At 45.8% G+C, this 21249-nt stretch overlaps 1 protein-coding gene across 1 annotated transcript; it reads left to right on the top strand.

Annotated features, from left to right (window-relative positions):
* The first annotated feature begins 185 nt into the window (after positions 1–185).
* On the top strand, positions 186–19354 carry si:ch211-159i8.4 (matrix-remodeling-associated protein 5). The gene is made up of 7 exons (XM_063000186.1): positions 186–379; positions 3753–3882; positions 3963–4353; positions 5286–7651; positions 8042–8855; positions 11176–12079; positions 17438–19354. The coding sequence occupies exons 1-7, from the start codon at positions 186–188 to the stop codon at positions 19344–19346; spliced, it is 6708 nt and encodes a 2235-aa protein (XP_062856256.1). The 3' UTR covers positions 19347–19354.
* The last annotated feature ends 1895 nt before the right edge of the window (positions 19355–21249 follow it).

The following is a 21249-nucleotide window of genomic DNA, read 5'->3' as shown; positions in this document are numbered from 1 at the left end:
AACGTGGGACGGTTTAAAGCAACTGATCTTAGATCTTAAAACTCTGGATCTGGAGGTCGAGTGGGGGTCAGTCTTAAAGCTAAAGTGTTCTGCACCATCATACATGTCGTGTCCTTTATGAAATTTCCTTCAATATCCTTGAACCTTTTGTCTTCCTGCAGGTCGGAGGATGGCATGAGAGAGCCATGGCGTCTCTGGGTGTCTCTGCTCCCTGGCGAAAGGCGGTGCTTTACCTGCTGCTCGCCTTCTTACCTGCATGTCTGTGCGCATGCCCGAGGTCCTGCAGCTGCCCGAACCCCAAGGAGGTCCACTGCACCTTCCGCCACCTCTCATCCACCCCGCGCAACATCCCCAAAGATACGGAAAGAGTCAACCTGGGGTAGGCGGCTCTAATTATACATGCAGTTTGAGTGTTTGGTCAAAAGTATGTAGACACTTCTACTAATTAAGTTTAGGTGTTTTAGCCACACTTAAGGTTCTTTTAAGATCTTGGCAGTGCCACCAACCGAGCTCGATGCTTGACAGACTTGACAGACAGAATTGTCTGTCTCTAAAAATAAAAGGACGCATACAACAGCTATTCACACATACTATTAAAGTACCGTGGTTCATCCAACTTCTGACACCACCTGTATATAGGGCGTATATACACTGATCAGCCATAACATTAAAACCACCTCCTTGTTTTTACACTCACTGTCCATTTTTTCAGCTCCACTTACCACATAGAAGCACTTTCTAGTTCTACAATCACTGACTGTAGTCCATCTGTTTCTCTACATGCTTTGTTAGCCCCCTTTCTTGCTGTTCTTTAATGGTCAGGACCACCACAGGACCACCACAGAGCAGGTATTATTTAGGTGGTGGATCATTCTCAGCACTGCAGTGACACTGACATGGTGGTGGTGTGTTAGTGTGTGTTGTGCTGCTATGAGTGGATCAGACACAGCAGTGCTGCTGGAGTTTTTAAATACCGTGTCCACTCACTGTCCACTCTATTAGACACTCCTACCTAGTTGGTCCACCTTGTAGATATAAAGTCAGAGACGATCGCTCATCTATTGCTGCTGTTTGAGTTGGTCATCTTCTTGACCTTCATCAGTAGTCACAGGACGCTGCCCATGGGGCACTGTTGGCTGGATTTTTTGGTTGGTGGACTATTCTCAGTCCAGCAGTGACAGTGAGGTGTTTAAAAACATCAGCAGCGCTGCTGTGTCTGATCCACTCATACCAGCACAACACACACTAACACACCACCACCATGTCAGTGTCACTGCAGTGCTGAGAATGATCCACCACCTAAATAATACCTGCTCTGTGGTGGTCCTGTGGGGGTCCTGACCATTGAAGAACAGCATGAAAGGGGGCTAACAAAGCATGCAGAGAAACATATGGACTACAGTCAGTAATTGTAGAACTACAAAGTGCTTCTATATGGTAAGTGGAGCTGATAAAATGGACAGTGAGAGTAGAAACAAGGAGGTGGTTTTAATGTTATGGCTGATCAGTGTATAAGGTGTATATGTGGTGTATAATGTGTGTATAAGCATAAAAGTTTAGGGTGATGCTCGACAGTTCTCTTATACTAACACTCTGCATGTGCTGAGCCTCTGCACCCAGTTTGAATATTCCTAATTTGCTGTGTGCTCTGATGACCTTTTCCTGGTCAGGGAAGGTCTCAGGGTAACAAAGAGGGGATAAAAATCAATTATTTGCTCCCAGCTTTATTGGAACAGTTTGGGAAGGGTTCCTAAACTTTATTTATCCAGTAAATGAACAAAAGGTGGTCTATAAAGACACTTCCATAGATGTCATCGATATGGGTCAGCAACAATGACCTATGGATTATATTCTAGGGAGTTTCCCACTGGTCGGCCATGCTGGTATAATACTTCGGCCCGGGCCGCCAGAGCCGTCAGATAGGGAAAGGTAAAAGTACTTGTAAGGGACATGTATATTAAGTGAGTCCAAAAATTTTAGAAGGTTGTTAGGGTTCTTTGCTAAAAAAGCAGAACAAGTCAGATCATATACTTTATTCTTGCACAGCAGCTTTTAAGTCCAGGACGACGTAAAGCCTACTCGACTGTGGACAGTGTCCCTCATCTTGCAGCTACTTCTAATTCAGAGCAGACTTGGCATTTGTTGGTAGTTCCTGGACAAATTTCCTCTCAGCTTAAAGTGACAGTGTGGGTTATTTTCCAACCTGTGCAGGAGACCACATGACCATGAGCTGGTTGGACGTCCCATTTCAAAAAGTAATGGTGTTAAAATAGAGTGACGTCTATGTGATCTTTTCAGCTAGAACAACCGCCGCTACTCTGAGAAGGCTTCTCATAAGACTTTGAATGTCTGTGTGTCTGTGGGAATTTGTGCCCATTCAGTCAAATAATAAGAGCATTTGGGCACTGATTTACATTTTAAGCATTTAGCAGACACTTTTATCCAAAGTGACTTACAGTACTGTGACAGTATACCAGAGATGTTCATAAGTCACAAAATACGAGTCCGAGTCAAGTCACGAGTTTTTAGTCTAGAGTCAGAGTCAAGTCACGAGTCAATATAATAAACACAAAACATATTGGAAACGTAGCGTAGAAATAAAGAAATAATCTGTAAGTTCAGATAAAAAAACAACAACAGATTAGCGAGTGTATTTAGCTGTTTTACTTCGTGTCTTTACTTTCCTCCTCATTGTGTAAATGAATGTAATTTCTGTAACAAGAAGGTTCCAGTTAAAAGCTTCAACTGATACGTTTTGTTTTCACTGCAAAACAAAAAACGCTCGATAAATCACGGCACAGCGACCAAAATCCCAAACACAGCAAAAACATCATAACCGCTGCTTACCTTAGCTTCTGTTCTTCCAGATGCTATTACATTTATAAGCGTGCGTCCCATTAGGAATAGAATCCGTTATTTTGTAAATGTGCTTATAATTAAAAACCTCCAAACTTTTCCCGGTTGTGAAGTAAAACAGGAAGTCGTTAGAAAGCCGATCGAGCGTTTCATTACCACGTCATCTGTGTGACGCAAACTGAATAAATGCAAATAAATTTCTTACTAAACATTAAAATCAGAAGCTCTGATTGGTTCAGAAAGCGGTTCTTTCAACCATTACCGCCGATTCTGTAGGAGCGTTTCATTCACACCTGTTGTTCCTGTGAAGTGCACTACGTAGGGTATTCCACCGTTTGTCACACGTAACTAATGTTAACACATGCTGCTGACTTTTGTTGTCTACAAGTCATTTTTTGCGAGTCACGAGTCGAGTCCGAGTCATTTGAAACGAGTCCGAGTCAAGTCGCTATGTGTGTGACTTACGTGCGATCTCTGTCGTATACTGTCTAAGCAATTGAGGGTTGAGGGCCTTGTTCAAGGGTCCAACATGGACAACCTGGCAGTGGTGGGGCTTGAACCAGTTGATGAAACCTCAGTTGATGTTCCAGTTCATTCCAAAGCTGTTTAGTGGGATTGACGTCAGAGCTCTGAGCTTTTCTTCATGCTTGGACATGAAATGACCTTCTATAAAGTCCTTTTATTATTGATTTATCACACATGATAGCAATTTCTTTGGCTGAAACACATGGATTCAATTATTAGAAAGGGTGTCCCAATATTTTTCTCCATATACTGTATGATGAATCACTTAGGAATGGGATCCCACCCTAAATGTACATTTATATAAAGTGATATATTTAATCCTGGAGGTTTATGTCGATCCTCGTTGATGATGAAACGTGTCTCCCATGAAGCTATAACAGCATCGAGGCCGTGGGGACCACGGATTTCGCAAATCTGCGCCAGCTGGAGATGCTTATGCTGCACGGGAACGACATCGGCTCCGTGGCGTCGGGATCTTTCTACCACTTGCGTTCGCTCCAGGTGTGTGTTCATCATCACAAGAGAAGTACGTGTGGATTAAAAAATCACGCCATAGTAACGTGCCATGTTCCATCTCACAGATACTGAAGCTGAGCTACAACAAGATCAAGTCAGTGGACTCCGGGACGTTCGAGGGCCTGACGGGTCTGGTGCGCCTTCACCTCGACCACAACCAGATCGACTTCATCAACCCGTTCTCCTTCAACGGATTGACGTCGCTGAAGCTTCTGCAGCTGGAAGGCAACCGGCTGCGGGATCTCCACCCACACGCGTTCACCACCATCTCTCTCCTGGGCGCCTTCTGGGGTTCGGGTCTGAGACACTTGTACCTTGCAGACAACCGGCTTGAGTACCTGCTGCCTGGAACTCTTCAGCACCTGAGCAGACTGGAGGTTCTGTCTTTGCACGGCAATCCCTGGACGTGCGACTGCCACCTCGGCTGGCTTGTGGAGTGGGACAAGAAACATGAAGGTAAAATAGCCGTCCTCATGTGGCATGTGGCACAATATCTCCATTCTGACTTAATTAATTCACAATTAAGTGATTAATTAACTATTTTTGAGATCTGGGTATCCGGGGTTAGAATCTCAGCAGTGCTATTAACTGGTTGGGCTTCTAAATGCATGGACATGAGTGGCTAATTTCCAGAGGGGTGGCTGAATCAGCCAGTCCACTGGGTGGCACACTAAGTGCAGGTCCCAAGCCCGGACACCAAGGGCATCTGGCGTAAATACTGTGCCAGGTCTGGTATGCAGACCAGATTAATTGTGGTGACACATAAATACTGGAGCAGCTGAATAATATAAAAAACGGCGTGAGCTGCGGGGTTTAGGAAACATAATATTACCCATTGCGGGGTACAGTGGCACAGTGGGTTGCCCCACAGCGAGAAGAGCCTGGGTTCCAGTCCCTGGGCAGACGATCAGTGTTCCTTTGGTGTGGAGTTTGCATGTTCTCCCTGTGTCCGAGGGTTTCCTCCGGGAAAGACATGCCTAGCATGTGAGTGTGTATATGCAACACCCTGGAAGTGGTAGCTCAGTGGTTATGGTACTGGATTAGTAATCAGAAGGTCGCTGGTTTAAGCCCCATCACCCTGAGCAAGGCCCTCAGTTGTTCAAATTGTATTCAGTCATAACATGTAAGTCACTCTGCATAAAAGCATCCGCTAAATGTTGTAAATGTATATCAGTGTGTGTGTCTGTCCTATGATGGACTAGTGACCTGTTCGGGGTGTTTCCTGCCTTTCGCCCAATTAATCAGACCCATCACAACCCTAAATAGACCTGCTCCTTTGTGTTCAACCTGAAAACCCAAGTAGAACTACATTAACCCAGCTTAACATTAGTAATCTGTCATCTTACGAATATAAATGGGCATCTAACCAACACTTGTCTTGTTCTCAGGTGTAATAAAGTGCAAGAAGGATCGGGACTCGGTGGCCAGCGAGAGCTGTGCCGTCTGCGCTTCACCCCAGACCCTAAACAACAGCCAAATCTTCCAGCTCTCGGCCCAGCAGCTCTCCTGTGACCGACCGTCTCTTCAATCTCCTCTAAAACTGGGTGAAAACAGTGTGTTCGAGGACCAGGAGCCTGACCTGCCTTACACCAAAGATTTGGAGCGTCCACTGGGCGATTTGGCCTTGATGTTATCCGACAGCCATGGAAACAGGGCTCATGTGGCCTGTGACGTGAACCGCCCCGGAGAGGGAACCTCCGTTGCATGGGATAAGCTTAAAAATTCTGAGGAGGTGGCGGTCAATGTGACCTTGCAGACCCAGCTCGAGTGTGAGATCGACAGGGACACTCTGCAGAATCTGTGGAGGCTTGTGGCGTACTACTATGAAAGCCCGGCGGTCCTGGAGCGAGGATCCAAGCACGAGAACACTTCTAAAGTGACCTATCAGTACGCCCAGGTCACAACCGAGGACTCGCCTTACTTCACCGAGCTCAAAGGGCACTTGGAGGCAAATCCAGCCTGGCTTTTGCAACCCAAGGTTACAATTCAGCTGAACAGGCGCAAGACAACGAGCAAAAAGCTGGTCATGAACTTTTCTACCTTCATATCAAAGCGCATGAGTGGAAGAGGGGAGCAGGATGACCCCGTCCCTTCCTGGGCTTTGATTCCTAGAGGAAATCCAGGAAGGGTTCAGATAGTCCTCGAGCACTCGAAGATCATTTTTGATTGTGACGTGCTGACCTCAGGGGATCAATCTGTCGAGTGGATGCTTCCAGACCTCACTATTTTAGACAAAACCGATTCCCAGAGGATTGTCTCCGAGCATAACAGACTGATCATCGAAAACGCGAGCCTGTCAGACGGCGGGTTGTATCACTGCTTCGTCAGGACCGAGGTGGAAGTGGAGATAGTTTCATACAGACTCGTGGTTAGAGAATGCCTTCTCAGTCCCGGCGGCTTGAACGGAAAGAGGATGTCCGTCGAGAATGAAGAATCACTCCGTCTTCCGTGTTCTGTCACGTCACCACATCCAGTCGAGACCGGATGGTTTCTGCCGAACAATCAGATTCTGCAGGCGTCGAATGCCAAAGGGAGGATTTATGTCTCGCCCAATAACACTTTAATTATCACAAACGTGCTGGACGAGGACGCCGGGGAATACAGCTGCCTAGCGGCTAACCTTAACGGGGCGGACATGTTGTCTCATCAGGTCGTCGTAGTCGGTAAGAAAAGGGACGAGCCCCAGGATGTTACCGTAGTCAAAGGCCAGTTGGAGTCGTTTGACAGCGAGGATGCTGAGGGGTCTGGGTATCAGGAAATTAAGCGATTTACTGCGACGCATACATCTCAGAGGGGGGTCGAAAGACATAGAGGTTCGGGTAGGCCTCATCGACCGGGCTTCAAAGGAAAAAAGATCAAAGAGAATGCTAGGAAAGGTAATAAATCTGTGAAAGAGGTTGACCCAGGTCGCTGGGCTCAGTTATTAGCGAAGGCTAGAGCTAAAGCCTCAACCGTGCCACCGATAACGATCAGTGCAGTTCAGACGACTCCTGCACCTACAACTCCAGCTTCTACGACTTCTGTCGATCCTACAACTAGCAGCGCTACCACCAGTACTAGTATGAAGGTTTATAATACTAAACCGCTATCACAGCCGCCTCTCAGAGAGCCTAAAGACGGACATCTACATAAAAAAACTGATGATTCGCATGTTCCAACTCTGACTTCCTTAAATCTTCATTCGACCACGTCACCTCCAAGCCCAACCTTGTCACGTAAAGAATCAAAGAATCATTTAGAAAGGCCCGTATTAGCGGGAAGAAACAGGCTCACCAAAAATCACAATCGCTTCCCCAACCAAGGACACAGGCCTTTCAACAGAAACAGGTCTCCGTTTAGAAGGCCGAGACCTACCCGCCCCCCGAAAACCACCACAGAAGCCGCGTTCGCTCCATCAACATCGGCAGCAGAACCTGAATCTACCACTTTGAAACACGTTCCGTTTCAAGCTACAAATAAAACCCCGAAGAGAAAACACTTCACAAACACAAATGGAAAGCTTGGCGTGAGACAGAAGTCCTCCCAAGTTGACAGGAAAACTGGAAGTGGAAAACAAGCCCCAGTAATTGGATTCGCAGACAGAAGCAAGTACCAAGAATTTGATGAAGCCTTGAGTACAACACCTTACACTCCTGTTGTACTACCGACCACAGATAGTAAGTGGTACGGACATAAAAGCATTGAAGATGAAGATACACAAGAGCTAAGAAGTACAAGCTCTTCTGAAAACGAACCTCCAATCACAGAAAAACCTGTCGTGACTCATAACAAACACAGGCTGGACAATTCAGGGTCCAGAACGGATGTTCTTAAGTGGCCGATACCGCAACAAGAACAGCTAACCACAGATAAACCGGTCATCAACAACAACAGACCAAAGCTGGACAATTCAGGGTCCAGAACGGATGTTCTTAAGTGGCCGATACCGCAACAAGAACAGCTAACCACAGATAAACCGGTCATCAGCAACAACAGACCAAAGCTGGACAATTCAGGGTCCAGAACGGATGTTCTGAAGTGGCCGATACCTCAACAAGAACAGCTAACCACAGATAAACCGGTCATCAGCAACAACAGACCAAAGCTGGACAATTCAGGGTCCAGGACGGATGTTCTGAAGTGGCCGATACCTCAACAAGAACAGCTAACCACAGATAAACCGGTCATCAACAACAACAGACCAAAGCTGGACAACTCAGGGGTCATACCTGGTAGATCCAATGTCCCTGTTCACCCCTGGCTGACTCAACGAAGAAAGCAAATCTCGGCCACATCGGTGCCATACACGTCTTCACCCTTCTACACCAACCGCATCCCAGTCTGGCCCAGAGTCCATGAATCAAAGCATCACTCCTTACCTGACAGAACCAAGCAGACAAGCGAGAGACACGCCGGGTTTACTAATCGACCCCAAATAATCGTCCAAACGGCAAACCCCACCCCTGATATCCTCCTGTCGGCACCAACCGACCTTCCCAAAACCACACCGCCACAAATGACCCCACCTTCCCGAGCGAGAGACTATTTGCTTTTCAACAGGCTCCGAAACAGATACCGGCAATCCCAGATCGACGCCCAGCGCTTAGCCCAGCTTGGAAAGTTGGTCACTCCCAAACCAAGAACTCAGCAGCCCACGCCAAGGCCTCATCCTGCCCCGAATGTGCCTAACGTCTACAAACCCGTGACGCCACCCTCTGTTATAGCGGCGACCAGCAAGCCCCACTCCACAGCCAGCATACTCCAAGGCAGTCGCTGGCACTATGGTCAGTCGGGCGATCGGACGAAGATACAGAGCACCGCACTGCCCTTTCCAAACCTGATGGGTAGCGGCGTTAAACCAAGGATAATGACAACCGAGTCGGACACCGTGTCTGCGCTGGCAGAGACGAACGTTCTCCTCCGCTGTCAGGCATCAGGAGACCCAAAGCCTGCCATTTCCTGGACCAAAGTCTCCACAGGTAAGTGACCTGTGACTTGTCATTTTATAAACACAGTCTTTCATGAAACGTGACCGGCACATTGGCTCGGTGGGTAGCACTGTCGCCTCACAGCAAGAAGGTCCTGGGTTTGATTCCCAGGTGGAGTGGTCTGCCATAACATTAGAACAACCTCTTTGTTTCTACACTCACTGTCCATTTCATCAGCTCCACTTACCATACAGAAGCACTTTGTAGTTCTACAATTACTGACTGTAGTCCATCTGTTTTTCTGCATGATTTGTTAGCCCCCTTTCATGCTGTTCTTCAATGGTCAGGACCACCACAGAGCAGGTATTATTTAGGTGGTGGATCATTCTCAGCACTGCACTGACACTGACATGGTGGTGGTGTGTTAATGTGTGTTGTGCTGGTATGAGTGGATCAGACACAGCAGCGCTGCTGGAGTTTTTAAATACCGTGTCCACTCACTGTCCACTCTATTAGACACTCATACCTGGTTGGTCCACCTTGTAGATGTAAAGTCAGAGACGATCGCTCATTTATTGCTGCTGTTTGAGTCGGTCATCTTCTAGACCTTCATCAGTGGTCACAGGACGCTGCCCACGGGGCGCTGTTGGCTGGATGTTTTTGGCTGGTGGACTATTTTCACTGACTACTGCCAGGTTGCCACTGTTGGACCCTTGAGCAAGACCCTAAACCCTCAATTGCTTAGACAGTATGCTGTCACTACCCGATGTGCCATAGTGCTAATGTCTAGGTTTCTGGGTCTTCTTCGGTTTCCCCAACCTCCCAAACATACACTATAATGCCAAAAGTATTCGCTCGTCTGCCTTCACACGCATATGATCTTGAGTGACTCCCATTCTTAATCCATAGGGTTTAATATTTACATTTACATTTTACATTTTCGGCATTTAGCGGACGCTTTTATCCAAAGCGACTTACAGGACTGTGACAGTATACAATCTAAGCAATTGAGGGTTAAGGGCCTTGCACAAGGGCCCAACAGTTGCAACCTGGCAGAGTTGGGGCTTGAACCGGCAACCTTCTGATTACTAGTCCTGTACCTTAACCACTAGTCTACAACTGCCCTAATATGATGTTGGCCCAGCTATAATTCATCCCAAAGGTGTTCTATCTATCAGGTTGAGGTCAGGACTCTGTGCAGGCCAGTCAGGTTCTTCCACACCAAACTGGCTCATCCATGTCTTTATGGACCTTGTGCTTTGTTCACTGGTGTGCAGTCATGTTGGAACAGGAAGGGGCCATCCCCAAACTGTTCCCACGAAGTTAGGAGCATGAAATTGTCCAGAATCTCTTGGTATGCTGAAGCATTAAGAGTTCCTCTCACTGGAACTAAGGGGCCGAGCCCAACTCCTGAAAGACACCCCCACACCATAATCCCCCCTCCACCAAACTTTACACTCGGCACAATACAGTCAGACAGGTACCGTCTCCTGGCAACCGCCAAACCCAGACTCGTCCATCGGATCGTCAGACGGAGAAGCATGATTTGTCACTCCAGAGAACACGTCTCCACTGCTCTATAGTCCAGTGGTGGCGTGCTTTACACCACTGCGTCCGACGCTTTGCATTGCACTTGGTGATGTAAGGCTTGGATGCAGCTTCTCAGCCATGGAAACCCATTCCATGAAGCTCTACACACTGTTCTTGAGCTGATCTGAAGGCCACATGAAGTTTGGAGGTCTGTAGCGATCGACTCTGCAGAACGTTGGTGACCTCTGCACACTATGTTCCTCAGCATCCGCTGACCCGCTCTGTCATTTTATGTGGGTACCACTTGGTGGCTAAGTTGCTGTTGTTCCCAATCGCTTCCACTTTGTTATAAAACCACTGACAGTCGGCTGTGGAATATTTAGTAGCGAGGAAATTTCATGACTGGACTTGTTGCACAGGTGGCATCACGGTACCATGCTGGAATTCACTGAACTCCTGAGAGCGACCCGTTCTTTCACTAATGTTTGTAGAAGCAGTCTGCATGCCAAGGTGCTTGGTTTTATACACCTGTGGCCATGGAAGTGATTTGGATAGGTGAGTGAATACTTTTGGCAATATAGTGTATCTGGTAGATGAACTGGCTACTTGAAACTGCCCCAAGTTTAAATGTGAATGTGTAACTCACTGGCATCCTGGGAAAGGAGTCCCAGCTTAGACCCTGAACCCAGCCTGACCATAATCATGATTAACTGGTTACTGTAGATGAATAAATGAGAACAGTACGTTCACATGTGTCTCTGTTTAGCGCACAGCGTAAGGTCTATGACAACATCATCCAGATTTAGTGCAACCCTGACTTTTTGAACTCTGTCCAATACAGGTGCTACCATTCAAGCCGGCACGAAACACGGACAAAGATTTGAAGTCTTTCCAAACGGTACCTTTTTCATCAAGAACGTCCAGCTGCAGGACAGAGGTCAGTACCTCTGCGCCGCGCAGAACAAATTCGGCTCCGATCGCACGGTGATCAACCTCGCTGTGCAGACAGAGCCTCCGAGGATACAGGGTCCCAAATTCCGAGACGTCTCGGTGTACCTGGGGAAGGTCATCAGCTTGGACTGCGTGGCGTCCGGCAAGCCCCAGGCGCAGGTCTCCTGGATCCTCCCGAACAGAACCTTCGTACGGGAGGTGATGCCTGTCGACAGACCCGTGTCTCTTTTTCCTAACGGAACCCTACGCATTCAATCGGCAAACTTCTCCAACAAAGGGAACTACAAGTGCATTGCTAATAACGCGGCAGGAGCCGACACCCTGACCTACTACCTTCACGTCGCCGCACTTCCACCGACCATCAACGAAGACGCCTCCGAGAGTATTCCCATCCACACCGGGAGGAACATGTACGTTCACTGCACCGCTAAAGGAGAACCGGAACCTCTTCTCAGGTGGCTTCTTCCTGATGGCACCCAACTCAAGCCTACGCAGTTCATCGGACGGAGGCTCTTCGTTTTTCCCAACGGTACGCTATACATCAAAACCATCCTTCCTACGGACGCAGGGAAATACGAGTGCTCAGCCACGAATGTGGTAGGGTTGGCTCAGCGAGTGGTGAAGCTGGATATCAGGCAGGAGTCTGTGGGTCCCTGGAAAGGTCCGTCTGAGAAGCACAGCGTGTCCGCCATGTACGGCTCCACGGTGTTTCTGCACTGCCCCGAGTCGGTGGACTCCCAAAGAGGCACCGTGTGGAGACTACCAACCAAAACTCTTCTGGATCATCGATACAGGTATGAAAGCATTTTATTATCAGACTTTCTGGCCAAAGATCAAGTATTTTCCATCTGTATACAGTATACTTACTGCAGTGTATACAGTACTTATATATGTACTTACTGGAAACAGCAGTGCCTGAGCACCAAGGGTTTGAATCCCATGCTGGACTCACAAATACACATGGCACATAGCATTACAGGGGGGCATATCAGTGCACCCTTAGTGCCAGTCCCAAGTCCAGATGAATAGGAGTGTTAAATAGGACTGAATGATTCGCTGTGGTGACGCCTAACAGGAGCAGCCGAATGAAATCGTGATATACTTACTGAACACAGGGCAGAAATATTTAGTCTAGCTGCCGATTTTCATACCAAGTGAAGTTACCAAGACTAATTTCTAATGTGCCATTAATAAAAAATAACAACTATGATGATTATATTATTACTTTTAGTATATATTATTATTACTATAATAATAATAATTATTATTATTATTCTTATTACTGTTATTATTATTATTTCTAATGTGCCATTTATTAAAAATAACAACTATGATGATTATATTATTACTTTTAGTATATATTATTATTACTATAATAATAATAATTATGATATTATTATTATTATTATTATTATTATTGTTATTACTAATATTATTATTATGTATTATTATTACTATTATATTTATTATTCTTATTATTCTTATTATTACTAATATTATTATTATTATTATAATTATTATAATTATTATCACAATTATTAGTATTATTATTATTATTATTATTATTTTACTGCTATTATTATTATTATTATCACTATTATTATTATTATTGTTACTATTATTATTATCACTATTATTATTATTATTGTTACTATTATTATTATTATTATCACTAATATTATTATTATTGTTACTATTATTATTATTAACACTATTAATATTATTATTGTTACTATTATTATTATTATTATTATTATCACTATTATTATTATTATAGTTACTATTATTATTATTATTACTTTTAATTATTATTGTTATTATTATTATTATTATCATCATCATTATTATTACTACTATTATTATTATTATTATTTATATTATTATTATTATTGCTATTATTATTATTACTATTAATATTATTATTTATATTATTATTATTATTATTATTATAATCATGATAAACAGAAGAAGCTTCCTGAAGTTCTCAGAAAAGTCACAGCAAACACCCTAAACATTCCTGTCGGGTTTTATAAACTCTAGAAAAATTCCTGACGCTGCATCAGCCAGTTCGAGCACATAAAATTTCCCAGCATGCTCTCAGACTTATGACACAGAGGGTAAGAGAGAAACTAACAGACACTAAAAAAGCAAGAGAAGCATCTTAAACAGCGAGAGCGAGATTTACACTGTCAACAACATGCACGGAAGTGCAGCGCCATCATTTCTGTTCCTTCATCAAACACACATCAAACTCTCCTCTGTTAAACAGAAGTACACGATATGATCAAAAGTATCTGGACACCTGACCATGAGCTTGTCGGACGTCCTATTTCAAAAAGGAATGGTATTAAAAAAGAGTGACCTCTGTGTGATCTTTTTAGCTTTAACAACTACCACTCTTCTAGTCTAACAGTCTTCTCCCGAGGCTTTGAAGTATTTCTGTGGGGATTTGTGCCCACTCAGTCAAAAGAGCATTTGTATGGCTGGGTGCTGATGTTGATGTTCTGGTTCATTCCAGAGATGTTGAGTGGGGCTGAGGTCAGGGCTCAGTGCAGGACACTGGAGCTTATTTAAGTTTAAATCAAGATCTTGCTTTGTGTTCAGTCATGCTGGAACAGGAAAGGGCCTTCCCTAAACTGTTGCTTCATAGTTGAAAGCAAATTATTTCTTTTATATGATTGATTTATTCCACCTGTTAGCAACTGTTGTGGCTGAAACACATGAATTCAGCAGTAAGAAGGGGCGTCCCAATACTTCGTCCATATAGTGTAGGTCCAGCTTGTCGTGTTTGGAGAAAACAGGCTGCCGGTTGAATCAAGAACACCAAACCTGTACTGTAAAGGTGGAAGGATCATGTTAAGGAAACATGAATTAGTGTTATGAATGAATTATCTAGGGGCGGCACGGTGGCTTGGTGGGTAGTACTGTCGCCTCACAGCAAGGGGGGGGTTCGATCCCCAGGCAGGGCGGTCCGGGTCCTTTCTGTGTGGAGTTTGCATGTTCTCTCCGTGTCTGCGTGGGTTTCTTCCGGGAGCTCCGGTTTCCTCACACAGTCCAAAAACATGCAGTCAGGTTAACTGGAGACACTGAATTGCCCTATAGGTGAATGGGTATGTGTGTGTGTGTGTGTGTGTGTGTGTGTGTGTGTGTGTGTCTGCCCTGCGATGGACTGGCGTGAGTGAGTGAGTGAGTGAGTTAGTGAGTGAGTGAGTTAGTGAGTGTATTGGGACAAAACAGAAAAACATTTCATCTCAGAAGGGCATGGGTTTGATTCCCCAGTTGTGCAGTCAGGGTCCTTTCTGTGTGGAGTTTGCATGTTCTCCCCATGTCCTCTGGTTTCCTCCCACAGTCCAAGACATGCAGTCAGGTCCATTGAAGCTACTAGAAATTACTCTAGGTGTGTGTGTGTGTGTGTGTGTGTGTGTGTGTTGGGCTGGCAACCTATCTGGGGTGTTTCTTGCCTTTTGCCCAATGAATCAGACCCACTGCGACCCTGACCAGGATAAAACGGTGATAAAACACACAATGACAGAATGAAGTTAGTGTTTTTATAAGTCTCGTTGTGTATGCTTCTACATTTCTGCAGTTCTCCCGAGGTCGTGTTACTGTATGATGCAACATATTTCTTTTCATGCAAAGATCACACACAAGGCACAAACCCAGCACGTCTACAAACACATCTGGACTGAAATAATCAAACATTCAGGATTAATCATCTTTGTACAGCAGATCCCCTCTGATGCCGTCTCGTATAGCTCTGTTTAAACTCTGTTCAACTATTTCTGGGACTGTAATGCCTGGTTCACACTACACCATTTTTGCCCTGATTTTCGCTCGCCGACTGGTCGCCACTAGATGTGGCAGCTCGGGAGCAACTCGGCGTTCGCTCTGGGCTCGAAACTCGGCTCTCGATCGCTATAGTGTAGTGTTTAAGGCGTTGCGAGCAGGTTGCGAGTGGCAGCAAGTGCTATGTGGAACTACAGCCGATGAAAACTCAGGATACGGGGTGAGGGGAAACCTGGGGAAGAAGTGGGACAAGGGCGTAATATAGTTTTTATCAAGCTACATCAGCACACACACAAGCTTTACCGTATTTGTGAGCTTATCATCCACGCCAAACCATAATACCCACGCTGCATTGCAAACAATATTTATTAACCTCCAACTTACTACAGAACAGATGATTCCTGCTGGTCGCATAGCCAAATCCACCTGGATTCATTTATTTTTCCTACCTGCTTTTATGCTGCACATCAGCACACAAACAACTTTGATCGCTCGCTTCTTGTTGGCGTGCATTTTTGGACGTGGTATCACTAAACCCCTCGTCACTTCTCACGTGTGTTTTCGTGAGTAAACGTAGTTTGGGAGACCAGACAGACTCGTCTAAGATTCCTCCTGGTTATAGATGGTGTAGTGTGTGAAAGCCTATCGCCAATCAGTCATGTAGTGTGAAAACCACAATGACTTAAAAGACTCCCGATTACAAGAGATCCAGTCGTGTAGTGTGAACTGTACAGAGATCTGACGACTTGGAAAGTTGTGTAGTGTGAACTTGGCATAAAGCACCACCGCCTGGATCGATCATTATTTCTATTCAAACACTGCCTGATATATTTTAAACAGTCTGCTGATTCAGACAGGAATGAAACCAACTCGTCTGATCCGGACCGTTTACACACAGGAAACGTGACCTTTGTTACACACTAGACGAAGCGTGTTGCATAACCTGAAGTACTACAACACATCCACGATTATATGCTACACCCGAGTCCTGATGATAAAGGTTGCTGTTTCAAGCCCCACCACTGCCAAGTTGCCAATGTTTTCTCCCGATTTTTAGCGCCTCCAATTTACCCAATTACGTTATGCTTCCTCTCTACTGGTGCTGACCCCCGCCCCTGATTGAGGAGAGCGAACTGACACACCCACGTACTGCTCTGTACGTGAGCAGTACCCAACTGCATCTTTTCACCTGCATGAGGCGAGTTCATACGCGAATCAGCCCTGTGCACCCTGATCAGCATTATTCCTCAACCCTGTGCAGACGCCGTCGTAATTGCATCAGTTATGAGGAGTCCCTCTCCGGCTCCCTCACCCTGTATGAACAACAGCCAAACGTTGTTTATACAGCCGCCCAGCCCAGCCGGATGGCAGAGCTGAGACTTGATACAATGTATTCGAGATCCCAGCTCTGGTGTGCTAGCGTGTTTTACCACTGCGCCACCTGAGCGGCTAGCCTCAGTTGCTTTTACTGGGTTCGGTCACAACTGTAAATGCCATACATGTAAATGTAATGTACACTATATTATTCTGACAAAGCTTCTCACAGACTTTGAACTATGCCTGTGAGAATTTGTGCCCATACAGTCAAAACTGACTCAACAGACTCTTGAGTGGGGCTGAGGTCAGGGCTCTGTGCAGGACACTGGAGCTTCTTTAAACCGAGATTTTGTTCATGCACAGGGGTACAGTCATGCTGGAACAAGAAAGGGCCTTCCCTAAACTATTGCTGCAAAGTTTCCTTTTATATCATTGGTCTATTACACCATTTAGCAACTGTTGTAGCTGAAACACATGAATTCAATCATTAGAAAGGGCGTCCCAATACTTTTGTCTATATAGTGTATCATATCATATTATGATGTATCACACCGCAGCTGCTTTGTGCCTTTTGTGTAATTGCTATAAAATATAGGGCTGTGATAATTTAATGATTAAAGTACTGAACTAGTAATCAGAAGGTCACAGGTTCAAGCCCCACCATGCAGTACACTGGAGTTTCATTCCTGAGGCTAAACCATCATCTACACTTTTGGTTTCGGTACCTTTTGTAGTGCCTTGGGAGAAGGGCAGTTGTAGCCTAGCGGTTAAGGTACTAGACTGGTAAGCAGAAGGTTGCTGGTTCAAACCCCACCACTGCCAGGTTGCCACTGTTGGGCCCTTAAACAAGGCCCTTAACCCACAATTGCTTAGACTGTATAATGTTGCTTGGATAAAGGACATGCTAAACTAGGCTGGGTTTCTTATGTGTATGGGGGTATTGCTGCTGGTTTCTGGGTCTCATTGGTTCAATCGTAACCCCGACTAGGATGAAGTGTTTAGTGAAAATAGACCAATGACACTTATTATTTCTGTCTTTTTGTCTGCAGTCCTCTGAGACACATCGCCGCCTTCCCTAACGGCACCCTGAGGATCCTGCAGCTGACCGAGAAGGACGGTGGCAGCTACCTGTGCATGTACCAGAAACCCAACGGGGAGGACATGGAGCTTTTTCAACTCGACGTCCTGATGAAGCCACCGAAGATCGAGAACATGGGCAGCCAACAGAAGAGGGTCACCAACGGAGAGAACTTCGTGGTGGACTGTGTAGCTTCGGGTCTGCCGGACCCGGAGGTGACGTGGAGTCTTCCAGACGGCACCATGATAAACAACGCTCTCCAGTCGGACGACAGCGGGGGCCGCAGCCGTCGCTACGTCATATTTGAGAACGGCACGTTGCTGATGCAGCAGATGGGGAAGAGTGACGAGGGGGATTACACGTGCTACGCCAAGAACACCCTGGGAGAGGACGCTATGAAAGTGAGCGTGCAGGTCGTCCCGAACTCGCCACGGATCGCTTACAAAGATCAGACGACTCTGCGAGTTTCGCTCGGTCAGTCGGCCCAGATAAAGTGCGACGCCACGGGTGAACCTGCGCCAACGATTATTTGGATTTCACCCAAAAATGAGATGATAGTCTCGTCTTCATTGAAATACGAGACACTAAATGATGGGACTCTGATTATACATAAAGTGACCCTTGCAGATCAGGGGAAGTACACGTGTGTTGCGCGCAACTTAGCCGGAGACGACATTAAGAACGTGAAGCTCCAAGTGGACGTCAGGGAGCCGCACATCAACGGGAAAAAGGGACAAACTCACAGCAGGATTTTGGTCGTCTCCTACCAGGCCGTCCTGCTGCACTGCGAAGCCGAGGCCGTCCCCGACCCCCTGATAACGTGGACGACGCCCTATGGCATGACCCTGCCTAAGCCCTACACAGGAGGCAGGTTCCAAGTCCACAAGAACGGCACTCTTGAGATACGGGGCATCCGCAAAACAGACGAAGGACGGTTCTCGTGCGTAGCCAAAAACGGCCTCGGAGAAGCAAGCCTCGCAGTCGACCTTGAAGTTGCGTCACTTGCTGAAAAGCCGAGCTTCATTCTGCCAAATATCGAGGTCTTATCCCTCAAACCAGATGGAGAGGATATAACGTTGAACTGTCAGGCTATAGGAAAACCCAAGCCAGATTTCGTCTGGATTCTTCCCAATAATACAGCGCTCGCTCCAGGAATGAAACTGCAGCGCTTTGTTCACTCCCCGGAAAACGGGACTCTGCACATTTTGAAGCCCGTGCTCGGAGATAAAGGGGTCTATCGCTGCCTGGCTAAAAACATCGCCGGACAAGCAGAAAAAAGGTACGCACTGGAACCGGGACGGAGGCCCCAAATTCGAGAAAAAACAGCAGCACCTTTGAAGATTTCGTTCGGACGGACGGTGAACATGCCGTGCAGCGTGGAAGGCTGGCCACAAGTCGTTATCTCCTGGACGCTTCCGAACGGCTTGGTGCTGGACCGGCCTCAGGTCATCGGAAGAGTCACGTTTCTATCGAACGGAACCCTTCAGCTTAAAGAGACCGCCAAATCCGACAGGGGGACCTACGTTTGCAAGGCTACGAACACGTTTGGATCATCGACTCTGTCGTATCCGGTCACTATTATGGTTTTCCCGCCTCAGATCACCAGCGCGCCGCCTTCCATAACAAAAGTCGCCAAGGGATCTCCGGTGACACTGAGGTGCATCGCTAGTGGCATTCCCAAACCGGACATTTCCTGGACCTTACCCGGACGGACCACGCTCGTACCCAACAATCGTTACACCATGAGCGGGATTTATATGACCGAGGAGGGGAGTTTGGTCATACAGGATCCCAGCCTGATGCACTCTGGGATTTATAAGTGTAACGCCAAAAACGCCCTGGGAATGGACTTCAAAGCAACGTACCTGCAAGTAAACTGAACATGTGAAGGAGAAAACGTGTTTCTGTTTTTTAATCTGAACTGTTTGTCAATGTAAACAGAAGTAAATAGTATTTAAATGCATCCATTCAGTTCATTTACAAGCAAAAAGAGAAACTTCAGTGTACAAACGGGCATTAATATGGGCAATATTGCTGGAGCCTTGAGAGGAACCTACAAAAGTTCCAGAGACTTCTTGTGAATATTCATTTGTACTTAATTTATGGAAATACTGGTGTGTACATAAAAGTATATATTCTGTTTATACATGAAGTCAAAAGTGTACACTTGTAGGAGACATTCAGTCACGTCTGCTGCTGAATGATTCAGTAAATAAAACAATAAACACATCGGTTTAACTTTAAGGTATATTTTAAGGTGGCACGGTGGCTCGGTGGGTAGCACTGTCACCTCACAGCAAGAAGGTCCTGGGTTTGAGGGCTTTGTTTTGTGTGGAGTTTGCATGTTCTCCCCGTGTCTGTGTGGGTTTCCTCTCACAGTCCAAAGACATGCAGTCAGGCTAATTGGAAATACAAAATTACCCATGGTGTGAATGTGTGTGTGTGTGCCCTGTAATGGAGTGGCGACCTGTCCAGGGTGTTTCCTAGCTTTCGCCCAGTGAATTTGACCCATCGCAACCCTGGCCAGCGGTGGTAAAACAGACAGTGAATTAATTAATAAGGTTATTTTCAAGCCTATCAGCCTTTAAGCACATTGTAAAGCTTGCTTGACCGTTGACAGTATCACCCGTGTGCACATTTGTATAATGTCAGATCTGTTTTTGAGCGGTTGACTCATGGAATGATTTGGGTTCTACTGCACTGTAAGGAGTGCAGTCAAACTGTCAGTTATCATATAAGCACAGAGAAGTCTCTAGCTGTGAGCTTTTTTAATCCCCACTTTAGACACATCCAGTTCCTCACTGCACTGCACAACATTCAGTAAACAAGAAGGTGCTGCATGCTAGAAAATGCGCCCATCCAGACCAGCCTGGTGGTCACAACATGAAGAACCTTCTGCAACAGCATATTAATAATCTACATTTATAGCTTTTAGCAGATGCTTTTTATCCAAAGCGACTAGAAGGTTAAGGGTCTTGCTCAGGGGTCCAGTAGTGGCAACTTGGCAATGATGGGGCTTGAACTGGGAATCTTCTGATTACTAGGGCAGTTCTTTAACCAGTGACCTACCAATGCCCCAATATAAATTGCTGTGTGCACGGTTTTTTACCTTAAAGCCCAAAATGAAATAAATGAAAAACAATAATGAAGTATGAAGGATTTTACCGTCATGTTTTACACACTTTGGTTACATTCATGACAGGACATTTACATTTACATTTTTGGCATTTAGCAGACACCTTTATCCAAAGCGACTTATATTACAGTTACAGTATACAGTCTGAGCAATTGAGGGTTAAGGGCCTTGCTCAAGGGCCCAACAGCAGCAACCTGACAATGGTGGGGCTTGAACCAGCGACCTTTTGGTTACTAGTCCAGTACCTAGACTACGCCTTGCCCTTGCTGCAGGATGACATGAAAGCAGCCGGAACAACAGTTAAACAAAGTCAAATCATACAAAAGGTAAACTGGCTGCTCTAAATTGCCCCGGATCAGTAAATGAGTAAGGGTGTAGCCCCGCTCTGTGTTGGGTTCCTGCTGGACCCACTGCACCCTTGATCATGATAGTTGGTAAAAATGAATGAAATTGTCCTAGCAGGCCCATAATCACAACATCTAATCACACGCCACCCAAAATTCAGATCAAAAGAGTCCCCCAATATACTGATGTGGGATCCATCAGTGTTCCCATCAGCTGTTGATGGGACACTTATTATCGTAACACCGTCCCACCAGCACTTCTAAATAACAGCTCTGACCTACATGAAACGTTAACGTCACTTT

The sequence above is a fragment of the Trichomycterus rosablanca genome, chromosome 8, assembly GCF_030014385.1.
Source record: "Trichomycterus rosablanca isolate fTriRos1 chromosome 8, fTriRos1.hap1, whole genome shotgun sequence".
NCBI classification, from domain to species: domain Eukaryota; kingdom Metazoa; phylum Chordata; class Actinopteri; order Siluriformes; family Trichomycteridae; genus Trichomycterus; species Trichomycterus rosablanca.
This window is presented reverse-complemented; position numbering and strand designations above follow the sequence as displayed.

Coding starts and splice junctions, on each gene's coding strand:
- si:ch211-159i8.4 (XM_063000186.1), top strand. CDS start 186: ATGGCGTCTCTGGGTGTCTCTGCTCCCTGGCGAAAGGCGGTGCTTTAC. Junction 3,883..3,962: donor ACCACTTGCGTTCGCTCCAG/GTGTGTGTTCAT, acceptor TCCATCTCACAG/ATACTGAAGCTGAGCTACAA. Junction 4,354..5,285: donor GTGGGACAAGAAACATGAAG/GTAAAATAGCCG, acceptor TCTTGTTCTCAG/GTGTAATAAAGTGCAAGAAG.